General features: G+C 35.8%; 1 protein-coding gene across 7 annotated transcripts in view; it reads right to left on the minus strand.

Annotated features, from left to right (window-relative positions):
• The window catches only part of FRY (FRY microtubule binding protein), a 207861-nt gene that overhangs the window by 19283 nt on the left and 173559 nt on the right, over positions 1-15019 (minus strand). For 6 of the 7 annotated variants that reach the window (XM_039386873.1, XM_027728918.2, XM_027728919.2 and 3 more), the window contains 9 exons: positions 14637-14777; positions 13707-13886; positions 12488-12649; positions 11631-11705; positions 10409-10579; positions 8441-8449; positions 4640-4840; positions 3980-4141; positions 358-515 (listed from right to left, as the gene is read on the minus strand). In XM_039386873.1, coding sequence (XP_039242807.1) covers positions 358-515; positions 3980-4141; positions 4640-4840; positions 8441-8449; positions 10409-10579; positions 11631-11705; positions 12488-12649; positions 13707-13886; positions 14637-14777 — 1259 coding nt within the window. Of the gene's footprint in view, positions 1-357; positions 516-3979; positions 4142-4639; positions 4846-8440; positions 8450-10404; positions 10580-11630; positions 11706-12487; positions 12650-13706; positions 13887-14636; positions 14778-15019 lie in introns of all 7 variants that reach the window. The other variant, XM_027728915.2, reaches the window with a different exon arrangement.

Consider the following 15019-nt stretch of genomic DNA (forward strand, 5'->3'; position numbering starts at 1 on the left):
ATCAGAAGGATGAATACCTGCCTGATCTGTTGAACAGGTAGTTAAGTCACATCTCCATTACTGTAAATCTTTAAAAATCCTTCTTTTTATTTTGATTAAATATATTACATACATAATGACTAACTGCATCATAAATTTGTTTTTCCTAGAAGCACAAGCTTGGGTTTGATTTTGGTTTTTTTTTCAGTTGTGTGATAATTATGCAGGTAATTAGGGCATTGTCTTCTCATTGCTCCAAAATCATGAGAATTTTATAACTCCTGTGGCCAGAACAGTCATTCCATTAACCATCACCTTGTTACCACTTTTGTTGTACAGTGTAAAAGAACTTGCATGAATAATAGCATATACAAGTACCTAGCAAACTGTTCCAGCCTGCCAACTTTCTCTTCAGTTTCTGTCATATCCAGACTAAGACTATCACTGCATTCAAATGCTCCAGGAAGTTCATTTGTAGACCCTGAAAGGTCATCCTCATGGACTGGTATATCTTGTTCTTCATGTACAGCTTCAGCCTAGGGGAGTGAATGATGATGTCTTAGAAAACAGCAAATTAGTAAGTTAATTCCACTAATAAATAGAAGCATTTTATGAAAAAAACTCACCTGACAACATGTTAAACTGCACAGATATAAAGCCAAAAATTATAAATTACATGAATCAAGTTACACTTCTTGAACAATGCTCTATTTGCTTAACTCACTGTCTTGGATAAATATTATTTTTAAGGCATTTCTTCAACTTGTCTAGCAAAGAATTTCAGATTTCAATGCATTTGGCAACATAGCAGGGAAGTAATTTTTCAGGAAAAACAATAGGGTTCTTTTTACTGTCAGACTGTCCTTGTCACTTAACACTTGATGGTGTCCAAGAGGGTATTAAAGCCTCTCAAAATTGATTTGAAACAACTGAAAACAATCACCATCTGGAAGACTATATGAATGTTTAGAATTGAGAATTAATTTTAATACATCATTTACATTCAAGAAGAATCCAAAACATTTTACATTAAAAGGACTATGCTTCTCTCATTTCCTTCCGTTTTCTTCTATTAGCACCTATAGCTCCTGATTTCATTTTGAAACATTCCAATTTCTCTTGCATTTTTAGTTTGAACAAATTTTGTTTCAGTTTTAATCTTTTGGCTTTTGCCTGCATCATCCATAGCATCCTGCAAAGCAGTTCCTTTAGGGATGACTGCAGTGAATAGCTCAAATGTTTGGGCACATATGCATGTACATACATGTGTTGGCAATTGGTAGAGAGGGAAATCTGTGGCAAGTGGAATTAAAGGAGAAAAGTGGCCCTCTTCAGTTTACCAAATCTGCTTGGATCCCAGATAAAATCTGGGGATTTGCATTTCTAAAAATTAAACAAGACTTATATCAGAAAAGACAGGATCAGAAATTAAGTAGAAGAATGCTTTTTTGGTTTGCTTTATTTTCTAAGCAAAAGAGAGAGGAACAGTCCTGAGTTCAGGGTGAATGAAATCAATTAGCGCACCAGCCATCTTGAAAACAGAAATAAAAGCTATATGGCTGAATTATCAGAATAGGAACCAGATCAGCTGCTAAGAAGTGTAAATGTTTCATGCTTCTTCAAGAAGTAATTAGTATTAACCACTTTCAAATATTAAATATTAGCTTGAAAGAATCATTGGTTTCTTCACTGCAATGACAGTGTTTGTATGAGGAAAATACATTTTGAGAGGATAGGGTAGGGCAGGAAGAAAGAGGAAGCAAACACCTTTCACCCACTGGAGTCCAATATGATGCCCCAAAAGCAAAATAAAAAAGTAGATTCTGAATATTCATGCAGGACTGTAGTATACTTCCAGAAATCTGTAAGTTGAGATAACTTGAAAAATACATAACAGAGCACCATCTGAATCTTTGTATCCCTCATAGCATTATCCATTTGTCTTCTAACAGCTTTTAAGTATTATATTAATTATTGTGATCACTATCTTTAATAGCAAATAAGTTTAACTGATTCCATGCTTTTAACAATATCTGGATTTTAGCACTCAAACATTTGAGAAGAGGCCTATATAATCAGCCTGTTTCTCTCATTTGCTGCATCTATTTAAAGGTTGAGGTGATATTTTTGTTTTTGCTTATGATGCAACAACTAAACATTTTTGTACAGTGCTAAAGAAGTAACAAAAATTTTCCTCTGCACTGCTGACATACCATCACCTCTCTGAAAAGAAGAACTCAGAAGAAAAGAGAAACAGGAAAGTGCTCAGGTTTTGTGTTATCAAATTATGTAAAAATTATTTAGGTGTAAATTTCAAGTTTTCTGACTAAAAACTGGATAACTTATTCCTCAGAATAAATATAAACCCAGACATTTTAATTTTGTTTATATTGACTCCAATGTGTTTAGAGTAAAAATACAGAAGTGTGCACACTAGTAGAAAATAAGTTTGAGGCAAAAAACCACTAAGAAGGCAATCTGTGTTTATCAATTCAAACAACTTTGTAAGACTAGTAACCTGGGTTATGTTTTTCACCAATATCTAAACCTATACGAGGACTAGCTGAATTTGCCTGTCAACCCCACAAGAAACTACTGTGATTTTACATTCTTCACTCATTTTTTCTAAAGTTTTTCATTTTTTGGATGAACATTGGCCCATGGGCCATTAAAGAAATTTTGACAGTAAAGATTCTAAACCCTCAGGCATATATGAGACTCCTGAACTGTGATTTGCAATTCTTAATGTATGTACCAACAGCTACTGCAGCTGGAGATTAGCTGCAGTCACCACCTGCAAACATATCTGTTCTGACTGCTGCTTCCTGAACTGAAATTCTGCCAACTTGTGCTGTTTATGGTTGTTACTTGTCTACTTGTTTTGACAAACAATGAGTTTACCTTCTCCAAAACCACTACTTTCAGAAGTTTCCCTCCTTTCCTATCCTTACCCTCCTTCTGTCCTTTCTTCTTCCTGCAGAGGTTTCTGACACAAACAATTTGTTCAATACTCAGCACAGTTCCAATCTCCTTTTCTATGACCTCTTTAATAAAGTTTCCATTACTTCTGTTATATGCAGTGCTAGCAATACTGTATCAATTTTTTTGTGTGGCTGCATTTGGAGGGGACCAAGGGCAAGAAGTGGAATGACAGCCAATGATTACACAAGACATATTCTTCTCCTGCTCATACACTGCTCTTTCTGCAGAATTTAGACATGACAGAGAAGCTTTACTGACATAAGGCAACAGTATCATAAAGTCACTAATTCACACACAGACCTCACCCCAGATTATATTTCTGGAGGGACACTGAGAAGGGTAGGTTCACCTGGTCTCTCACAAGCAAGTATTATCAAACAAAAAATTAAAGAAGCCATCACCATATTGATAATAATTTACCAGCCTTACTCTGTGTTCATCTTCTGATACAATTCTATGAAATAAACTGTGCTGAACATGGTTGTCATATGCTTGCAAATCCTGCCTTCCCCCCCCGGATAGCTTAATATTGCAGTCATGAATTTAAAATTTCTGAGTGTCTGCCAAAAGGCAAGTACTGAATCCAGTGTACACAACTGTACAATAGGTCCCCACATACAAAAAATGTCAGAGAATACACGCATACACCCACCACATGAGTTGGCATATCATTCTTTTAAATCAGCATGAACGAAAGAATATTCCCTTGGGGCTGTAACTTGTAGCCAGTTCATGAATTTGTCTTCCAATGAGCTTGTACTATTTCGGTGCATATGTAGCACAATATACTTAAGAAACAATAAATAAAATCTTTTAATGAAGAAAGTATAAGTAGAAAGGAAACAGTATGAAAGTGCAAGACTGCCTGAATGTATTGTACTATGATATTTACAGAGGAAGCCAGAATGTATTTGATTTCACAGATCAAATCCTTTATGAAAGTATAAGCAAAAATAATTTGTAAAAGTTTTATATAAAATACAGTCCAGTTGGAAAAGAAAGAAAAAGATGTATTCACCTTAGCTCCTTCAGACACTTGGAGATTATTCATATCAGGCAAAGACACTTCAAAGCTCGATGTTCCTATATTAAAATGATGAGGGTCTGCTGAGGTTGTGTCACATGATGTAGAAAGTGAGTCAATATGATTTGCATCCTCAGATGGGGAAAGATTTATAATCTGTTTAAAAGACAACAGAAGCATGGAAGAACTAAGTATACAGCTACCCTACCACACACTGCTTTCATGAACATGTAAAGGAGACACTGTCTTAAAGAGCAGTGATGATGGCTCTCAGCCTGTACACAGACACAACGCTTTCGATGTTTCTGGCACAAAAATTTTATTTAAAACATCCCTGAAGTGAACAAAGAAAATCTGACACTGTTTACCAACCTGGAGTCTTGTTCTATTTCTTTAAGCATTAAATACATCAGAAAGATTACTGTTGGCCAATTGTGCAAAATTGTCATATAGTAAAAAAGGGGCAAATAATAAGATATGTTTCCTGTGTTTCAAACTTTGCATTAAAATTCCTGTTTACCTTTGCAAATAAGTGAAAATGCACCCACCAATTTCAGCTGATTAGGTTGCCCCTGGGCAGAGGAAACTAAAAGCCCATCTCATTTAAAAACACAACTCCTTTTTTTGTTCTTAAATTTCAAGTTTGCAACTTACTAGGTCTGAGTTCTCCAAGATTTGGCTGGTGGTCAGGTCCTCCTCCTCTGATGACTCATCGGAGTCCTCATGGTTCATTTTGTTCAGGCTGGGCGTGCTCCCCGAGAGCTGGCTCTCTTCCAGCAGCTGCATGTCACACTTGTCCAGGCTGTCCAGGGACCGTCTGCGCACTCCCCAGTTGAAGTTGTCCATGCTTTCACCCTGAAATCAGATATAGGGTCAGCTTTCTTGATTTAAAACTGATCATATACAAAGACCTAATCAAAGTTAGCTCCAGAAATACTTTTATGCAAAAATATAATAAAAACTTGATATAAGCATTATTTTTTTGATCACCTGGAGATAAGAGCAGAAGCGTGGAAATGGTAGTTAAATGAGCATTCACTCTTTTCAGTATTAGATGTTTTTCATGCACTTGCTAATTTAAGAATTTGGTTTTGTAAGTCCATATATACACTCCTCAATACCAGTAGAGCAATGACAGGCAAAAGAAAAGTTTGGAAGCAATTTTAGGGGATTTTTCCATGGTGTTTAAAAGTATTAGGAGCACAGTTCAAAACAATGGTTCAGTTGCAAAACTTATGTTATAGATTTTAGATTATTTGCATTATATACATAACCATAATGGTGAGTAGATTTGAACAAGCCCCTCCTTTACACGTAAAATGTGACACCTAAAGCAGCACACCTTTTAAACTTTTATTATAGGGCCGTATTGCTTATTTTTGTAACTTGAATATATTTGAATTATTCGAAACTATATTTTGAGAGCAGCCTGATAAGCATTGCCTGAGATGGCACATTTTAAAAAGGACACAGTCAAATCGACCAACCATTTTATACTGACTTTCAGTTCTGATCCCACATGCAGTTACATAAAGCTGAGTGCATTAAGCAAATTGTATAACCATTTGTAAGGCTGGTGAACTGATCACTTGATTTCTTTCATGTACAAAAATGACAATTAGTTTTCCACCATTTTTCCATTTTTTTACTTTAGATATTTTCCAGTGGACTGTATGCCTTTTTCCTAATTCTCACTCCCTTCCTATGTCTGGGCAGGTTCCTCTCCAGCAAATGCAGGACCACATCCACAACTGCTCCTGCCACAGACCCACAGAGGCAAAAGGGGCCTCACACATCAAGAAAGGTCTCCCCAAAAGTATACAGCTGCAGTTTTGGGTACTTTATCTAGGTGAAAGCCCTCAATCCAGCATTAAAATGGGAAGGAAATTTATAGAGAAAAATGTTTCTTTTTAAGGTTCAGGGCTGACTGTTTAAAACAAGACTCTCTGTAAGTTGCAACAGTCTTAAACAAGCAAGTCAATTGGTGAAAATTCAAGCTGATAGTGATCTTCTAAATATCAATTTGACAAAAATATAGTTCTGCCTAAAAAACAATCACTGATTATGAGTATTTCCTGGGCTTCTGCAGATCAAAATTATGTGCAATCATAGAGAATGAGGTCTCAGCTGAGTGAGGTCCCTTAAGCAGAGTTGTAATTTTAAACACTTGAGTAACCCCCATTCAGGAGTACTCAGACATTTACTGAATGAGGACCAAACTGCATAAAGTGCAATGAATTACACTGCAATCTTACCTCCTTAACAATCAACAAACTTCCACAAATTGATCTTACTTTTCATCATTACCCTTTAATGCAATGGATCGTGGAATATGAATTGAGGGAGAGGGGAAGTTCAGTTTTGTGACACTAAGCTCACTGTTCACGAACAAACATGATAAAAACAGAAAAAAATATTTTTAAGGAAAAAGGCAACCCAGAAATCCAAGAACTGTAATTCAAAAGAACATTTATAACTAAGGAATGCACTATAATCAAGAACATGAAATTGTCATGAAGCCTGACATATTATTGGAAGAACCCTGTGTTTTCATCCTGGTATCATATGGTAGTTTTGTGTGGAAAGAGAGCAGAACACATCTAAGATTTAAGAAGTTAGGTCTCTTTAAACCATAAAAATGACTGTTCAGTTCCAAGCTATTTATTTTAACAAGTTCTTTGGTTGTCCATCCTACCCCACAATGGCTGTAGGATACATGCAGCAATGAGACATCCTCCACAAACACATCAGTTACAGAATTAACAAATGACAAAATGACACAAATAAGCAAGCAAGAAAAGATGACGGTCATCACACCCTGATCCTCATGATGCCTAGTAAAGCTATCGGTAAACATTGCAACCAATGTCCGGGGGAATATGTCCTGTTGCAGTTTTATTCTGTGATGTCTTAAAGAAGGAAGCCAGCAAAAAGAAGAAAAATGAAAAGGGACACTTCCAGGGCATGCAGTTAGAAGGGGCAGTGAATTAAAAGTGAGGGAAAAATAGAGATGAAACAGTGTAACTCAAATACCTATGGTATTTGGATTAGCATAAGTTTGCTACAGGGGCACTTATAATCATAATGAATTTAAACAAGAGGTCAACATGTGTCTATGAAGATGGAGTTGTTGTTTTTGGAGTCTGTGAAAGCAATCTTTCTTTCATAGTTAACAAGAGCAAAGATGTATTTGAGAAGCTGTTGATTTTTATCTACAGCAGGAGGAAAGCTATCTCCTATCTGGAAAGTCACCAGTGATAAACATCAATTCAGAGGAATACAGCCACATGTTATAAATGTGTCTGGCCAGCAGTGAGCAAGTACCACACAGAACTTCTCACAATCGACACCCTCTGGTAAAGGATCAGATGTGCCCTTTGCAGCTGCTTTAAACTTTACCACAACCCAGTGGAAAAGAGAGACAGCAGCGCAATAAAAAGGGAAGTAATCCTATGTGGGGAACAGCAGTAAAGATCCTCTGTAGAGCCAGTAAGAATCATGCAAAACCTCTTTCACACAAGTTTTCATCCTTACCATGTTGACAAAGTATGCAAAGTTAGTGGAATCGCTCAGATATTGTAGGGTATAGGCATAAGTGTTGTGGAATTGCATAGTAAGGCAGTATTTCCATATGGATACAGCTTTTAGAGCACAGGCAGTTTGAGGCAGACACTTTTTGGGGGCTGTGTTTGCAAAATAACTGATGTACAGACTATCAGAAACCAATATGCAAATTACTGTGGTTGCTGATTTTTTTTTATAATTTGTACAACTCATTAGAATTCTCTATCATTTTAGTTCTCTCTATACATTGATAAACTGCAACTTTAGGTCCCAAACTGGCAACCGGTGATGTGCCTTTTCAGTTTTCTTAAGAAAGTAAATGAGTCCAGCAAAGTTGGTAGGATCACACAGAGGAATTAAATTCAGCTGTAGAAACTAATTCACTTATTCAGTTAAATTCAGTCTGGCATGCACTTTTTTAAGAGGTCTCAGGCATCAGCTTTAGCAAGATGCTAGCAGAAGACAATATACCACAACTGAAAAGCTAGAAATTATATATAATTTGCCCATAGGAACAAAAGGCCCAAACTTTACTCTATTATAAATAATGAAGTTTCTACATATTAATCATGCACAAAGATACCAAAAGGAGAAATGGCTCAATTTGAAAAATACTGATACTAGAAGTAAGATATTTTAAAACTTGTGAAGACTGCTGAACATGTCAAAAGCAAACTTAAAATGAAGCAGAATTTTTGAAAAAACCCTCAAAAATATTTCTAATACAAGACAAAAAATGAAGCACCTGTCAGAAATGCAAGCACACCCCACCCCTCCACGCACACACTGAAGGGGGGAGGTAACAGCAAAACTATGATGTTATTCTACAATACAAATTTGCAAGAAGGCATAACATATGCTGGCACATCTGAGTTCAAGTAGCATTCTTACCTGAAGTTCCTGGGTAGCAGATATAACAGACAGAAAAACAAATAGAAAGAATCTATGTAAAATTACTGTAATAAAGACATCATAGACAAACATTTGCCTACAATTGTAACATATTATCACAGAAACTTCAACTCTTCAGCCTATCTTTTAAGTTTGAAAATAACTATTACTTGCTTTCACATCTTTATCAAATTTCAAACAGGTACATCTTGTGGTCTGGGGATGATTTTTTTGATGTTGCTCTTGCTAGCTTAAGGAAGTAGACTCTTGAACCAGGTCTGAATTGGCTAAAGTATCTATTTAATTTAAAAAAACTAGTAAGTCAGTCTGGACTAAACTGTGGAACGCAAGGCTTCAGATCCATGGCAATTTAAAACCTGTATCAAGTAAAAGGCTACATTTTTCATTTTACTTCATATAAAACTAGAGAAGCTTAGTATCTGTTTCATGACCAATTTAAGACAATTAGGATATCAATTAATTTAGGCCTCAGTCTTGAAATTAGCCACATGTATAAAAGAAATCTTTACAGCGTCACAATCCATGAAGGTAAATTCATTTTGGTAGGAATTCTTCTGCACAATATGCTCTCTGTATGGTTTTAACTGGTGAAGAGAAAGAAGAAATTCCTGAATTTCAGTAGACAAAAAATTATCAAGTTATATTCAGTCAAAATTGCAGTGTCAAATCCTTGTAGTATCTTGAAAGCATTTAAGACACAACAATTACTGCAGCCAGTATATTTTTGACAAAAAACCTGGCGTTGTTTTATCATTTATCATTTTTTGAGCATCAGAGATCCTTCATATTATTTGCCTAATGTATTTTCAATCATTGCTGCCAGCTACCCTTTTATTTTTTTTAGCAAACTCATGGGCAGCTGTGAGCCAAAATTACTATATTTTGATACAGAAATTCAAGACTTGGAAAAATAAGGACTTAGTGACATTTTTTTCCATTCCCTCATCTTTCTCTTCATTGGAAAAGAAAAAGTTCAGATGTACATGAGTTCACACCTGAGGGGTCTGTTTACCTTAAAATTATTTTACTACTGGAATACAAATAGGTAGAAAAATTACTATTTCTACTTGTACACTTGTTCTTCTCAGGGCTAAGAGCAATGCCTGAGAGAATTCTTGTTAACACTGAGTTCAGATTATGACAAGACAATTTATTAAACTGTTCAGTTTGCCGAACATCTGCACCTTAAGTCCTTCAAAAGAGCTAACAATTTCTGAAATTTTAAATACCAACAAAAATGTTAGATTTGTTTGGCAATGGATATTAATTTTTGGGCTTTCCCAACCAAACAGAAAGAAATTAAAGGGTGTACCCCAAAAATTCAGCAGTTCTTCAACTTTTTCCCTTCAGCAGTTTCAGCTCAAGGTGAGCGGATAGGCTTCACCTGTCAAGACTTGATCTGGGCCCTCAGAATTTTGTTTAGCTCCTGCAGGAAATGATGAAATCCCAGACATCTAAGCAGAATGGAAGGTATAGCTCTCTAAACATTAGTGATTTCATCAGCAGTTGCAGGAATAACAGCAGCCTGAAGGCCTGAGTTAGTGTTTTAGAGGGTTACTTATGAACCAACTGATTTGGAATAATTTCATTTTATAGGTTTTTAATAAGCAAACATATTTTTGTTAACAATTTAGATCTTTATAAATTGTATTTAAAATAAATTCACTTAAAAGTAAATTCACTGAAAAGGTACTAGAACAGAGGCTTTATTTTCCAGTAACAGTGTTGCAGTGTTTCCTAAAGTAGATTCAGAAAGGAAGGGTGTGGTAGCCTTTTACTGTTATGCTACTTAAATAAACACTAAGTGAACATTATAAACAGTCCGAACTCAAAATTAAGTTTATAGTTAAACAGTTAAAGTTTTATGTTACAAGAAGAGTAGTGTTTAGTAGAAAGAGTATAAAAGTGTTTTAATAAAAAAGCTGTTTCAAAGAAAATATACTGTACCTCCCCATCTTCCAGCTCAACATCTAGGAAATCAAAGTCCCTAAAGACTCTGAATTGTTGTTCACTGTTTGAATCATCCATGTTCTCCTGCTCCCTTGTTCCGTCTTCTGAAGACACCAAGCTCGTCTGGTGCTCCATCAGATCCAAATCACCACAGGAAGAAAAAATCACCTACAATTTAAAGGATTTCTCTTGTAACAAACTGTTCCCTCTGGTTGTTTCTTCGTAAAAGCTGTAATTGGTTATTCAGAAGTCTTCTTTCCAGTACACACCTAATTCCTTCACTGAGTATTTTTAGAACACTCTTTATTATTTATGTTGGACAGGTGCCTTCAGATTAAACTTGTACAAAGAAACAACTTCATACTGTGGGAACACATCCAAGAATATTACAGCTACCTCTTAATGGCTGCAGACTGATGTTGCCTGGATGTTTGTATACATACATAGGAACAAAATTCAGAGAACTTAGCAGAGAAAATACTGTCAAGGGCATGACAGTAAGTTCATAAAAAAACCCCTCTAGTTAAAAAGATGTTCAAAATATGTCAAGATTAGAAAATACAACAAGTTCTAATTTTTTCTTTCCTACTAAATATACTTATATCTTCAATTTAGTTGCAAAAATTAAACAGTTGCTGTCTTGCAGAAATGAAGGACCTGTTCTCCATAATAAAGTGACATACACCATTTTCAAAAGCATTCAGAAATTTTCCTTTCTCTGTAGAAAATATTTAATAACTATTTTAAGAGCTTCCCACTATGGATGATCTATTGTCCATTTCCTGGCACCAGATAATATTAATTTTTAAAGAGTAACATCAGAACTGCCGTGTAATGGAAAAATCAGACACATACACACCCTCCCCCCATTTCATTTCTTTAATTTATTTTTTTACTTTGTAAAGGTTCTAGATTTGTAATACCAGAGGTCATTACTTTATTCCCACTGAGATGGCATAACTAAAACCTATAGCATCACAGATCTCTCACAGGAAACCCACACATAGCTCTGACAGTAAGTCTGCTTTAAGTGAGAGGGCCATTCACTCACTGGTCCAAATGCTGAGAAACGCAGCCTGGGCCAGTACAAAGGACAGTGATAGTAATGTAACATGAAAACTAAGCAAATGTGGTCAGCAACTCCGGGAAACACAGTTCTTTACTTTTAAAGTAATGAAACACGATGAAACAAAGAAATGGTCAATACAAGGCTACTTACTGAAGGGTTTTTACTCAGCCCAACTTCCTGACCACACAGGGAAAGGACATGCACCAGCTTTTCCTTTGTTCTTTTCTAGAAAACAAGGTGTTTCTCAAGTGAGCATTTTTTTAACCACTCATTCTCCTGGTGGCTAGAAACATACATTAGCAATTTTTAATTAGGAGGAACCAACCAACCAAAGAATTAGTCATTAAGTGCTCAAAGGATTGCTCTCAGAGCAACTATGCATCAAGGAAACAAAAATAGCTGTTAATGATTTTGCTGTTTATTATATTTAAATTAGTCAATGAATTCCATTGAGCATAATAAGGAAATGTTGGATCATATGCATCACTTTAAAAAGACAGTTCAGAAGCTTAAAATTAAGCACATGCATAATTTTCTTTTGGTCACTGCTATATAACCTGGTGTATTAAAAAAAGAAAAGAGTAATAACTACATTTATTCTGCATGGTTTTATTCCAGCTGGCAGATAACCAAAATCAGTAAGGTAATCAAAGATCACTTTTAGGAAAATTGGGTTTTTTACTCAATTTCTCAAGAAAGGAACACTTTCAAAGTTATACATGCTATCTATCTGCTCTCCTTGCTAATATCTGAACTCATTTGTCATTTTTAGTTAAATCGGAGCTAGACTTAACAGGCCTTAAAAAGATACATTTCCTGCAAGTTGAAAGAAAAACAGACATAACTCAGTCCATTTTTGAGTCCAAGAAAGCACACACAGTCAGATATTGTGCTGCCTCTCCCAGCCAGCCAGGAGCACTGCACAGGGCACAAGTATTTAGGAACCTAAGTGTGTGTTAATTCAGCTGCTGTAAATGCAACTTGTTAATGAACAGTGGGATACGTACCTGAGAGTATTGAGGTCTCTTCCAGCTCACAGGAACAAGGACATTGGAGTTAGATCCTGATGAGGTTGAAGAAGTGCTTCGGGTGACAGCCATTGCCCTGGGTTTACCATCTCGTCCAGAAGAACTCTGCAGCTCATCATACCGTCTTCCAATAATTGGAGTCTTAAATAGAGATTAATATTCCCTAGTACTATGCCTCAGGATGAATTTACAAGGGCCATATTGCTTCAGTTGGAGGAAAAGATTACTCTGAAGATTATATACAAGGATAAAACAAGGAGTGCACCAAATTTCATGTCACTTGATATGTTTGTTATTTTCCACTGTGAACGTCTGAGTAACAACTGCCATATTTAGTAGCTACTGCTTATATTCATGGATGGATAATACTCAAAGCAACTGTCACACTAGTTTCTGACATAAGAGCACATAAAACCCCCAGAAAGCATATGAAATTTACTGGAAATCCACATTTCTTGCACATGCTTTTTAATATTTTTTTCCCACGAGTGCTGAACACTTTGGCTCTTTTCCAACAAATACTGAAATTCTCTCTTGGATTGACTGTTGGATGCTCAGTATGTTCTAGAACTGTACCTACATGAACAGCACATAGTACCAGATGCCTTTTTATGTTTATATTTCTTTTTAATCTCAATAGCTCACTATTATCTATATAAAATAAATCTATAATGCTGAAAAAATTCCTACAGCTTCATAACAACAAGTGAGTTGCCCATTAAAGTCAATAGGACCATTCAGTTCTAAAAAGTTATCAGGTGCACAGGATTTGCAGGATAAAGACTGCTGTAAGAGTCCAGTCAGAAGTCAGGCAGTAGTTCCTCAAAGGACATTCTCTGTCTTTAACAGTTACAGAGAACACTGGCATCCAAGTATAAAATGTTTGCAAGGGAAATTTATACATATGGCATGCATATATATATTACAGTTGGCATAACTCAACACAGCTTTTCACCAGATAGTTTTAAATGCAACTAGTAATTCCTTAACAAAAAAAAAAATATAGTAAACATTTGAAAAGAGCCCTCCAACATGGGTCACTAAATATGTCACTTAAAATCAAAAATAATTGAAGAGACTTTCAGTTTGGTAATTTTCCTTTCCTAATTTTTCAGCTTTCTTAAGGAGTTGCAACACATGTTTTAGGATTATCAAATAACTCAATTAAGGTGTTAAGTAGCAAAATTACATGAAGTACCTCTGAAATATCAAAATGAAACTCTAGAGTCTTCCCTGGTAGCTCCTTGGAGGCACTGTTCCACACTCGATGTATTTCCATTTTTGAAAGATCACTATGTTGATAGGAAGGTAGAACTAAACTGGCAGAACGAGAAACTACCAATTTCAGGATATTCAAGGCTTCTCTCCAGTGAATACTCTAGAAATAGGTATATTTAATCAGCAAACAGAAAGTAAGATTCACACATATTCAAGATTGTTTACATTTTACAGTCATATTTTTTACCACATAATAAAAAAATTGAATTGGAATATTCCTGTTCTTTCTTTGTCTTGGCCAGTGACAAGGTACATACTTGCAGAATAATTTCAACAGCAGAGACCAAGACTTGCCCAAGGTGTCACTGTTAGGGAAGTGGCTTGCAGCCTGAGACACCTGTGGGCAAGGTCAACTTGGCAAAGGATTTAAAATCTCCTACCTGAATGCCTTAATCAGTATGAATAAATATAAGGGCCATTGCAGAATCCCCATTTAATAAAAAAGCTGACTTGATACAGGTTCTTTACAACTGTGAATTCCTAGTAGAAACATGTATTTTTCACTTGTCAGGAATTAGGTAATGGAGGTCTTTGAAGGGAAGTGCTTTTGCCTCATCTCCCTCATGCTAATAATTAAAGACTGCTCATCCAGGCTCTTTGTGGTATTAATCTTGCTGCAAGGTTCTGCAGCTGAAGCTTAGCCCTTCCCACACAGTGAACATATAGCTGGGCATCTTATCTGGGAATGCACAGTCTATGAGGCATCAGGATGTCTGTAAACTAGGTCCCACACTAGACAGTTGCAGCCCTCCCTGCTAATCTAGTCTTAAATTCTTATAAAGAAAATCAACTTATGATAGTAAATATGGCTAAGTTCCTATATTAAAATAATAAAAAATACTGTATTTACCTGTACATATTTTTCAATGGTTTTTAGCACTTCCACATTAAACTGTTTCACAGGAATAGCTGACATGTCCATATAACTAAGAAGACTGTAGATCATCTGTAAGAGGGACTGTTGCATACTAGGAAGGCCCTTTTCTAGTAGCTGTTACAAAAAAGAGAAAAGTGAATGTAACTAAATTTTGAGACATTTCTTCTTATGGAAAAAGCTACTAATTTCATGAATACCATTTGTACTGTTAATCTCTCTTCACTCACTGATTTTGCAATGCCATTTTGCAATCATTTCACAACTCATAATGATACAGGTGTGAAGTAAAAAAAAGCTTAAGTTGGAAAAAATGCTAGCCTGTTACATTTTATATATGCCTGCCCTAACTTATCCAC

The sequence above is a fragment of the Pipra filicauda genome, unplaced genomic scaffold (genome assembly GCF_003945595.2).
Source record: "Pipra filicauda isolate LSUMZ 115617 unplaced genomic scaffold, ASM394559v2 scaffold50_size3627746_pilon, whole genome shotgun sequence".
NCBI lineage: Eukaryota > Metazoa > Chordata > Aves > Passeriformes > Pipridae > Pipra > Pipra filicauda.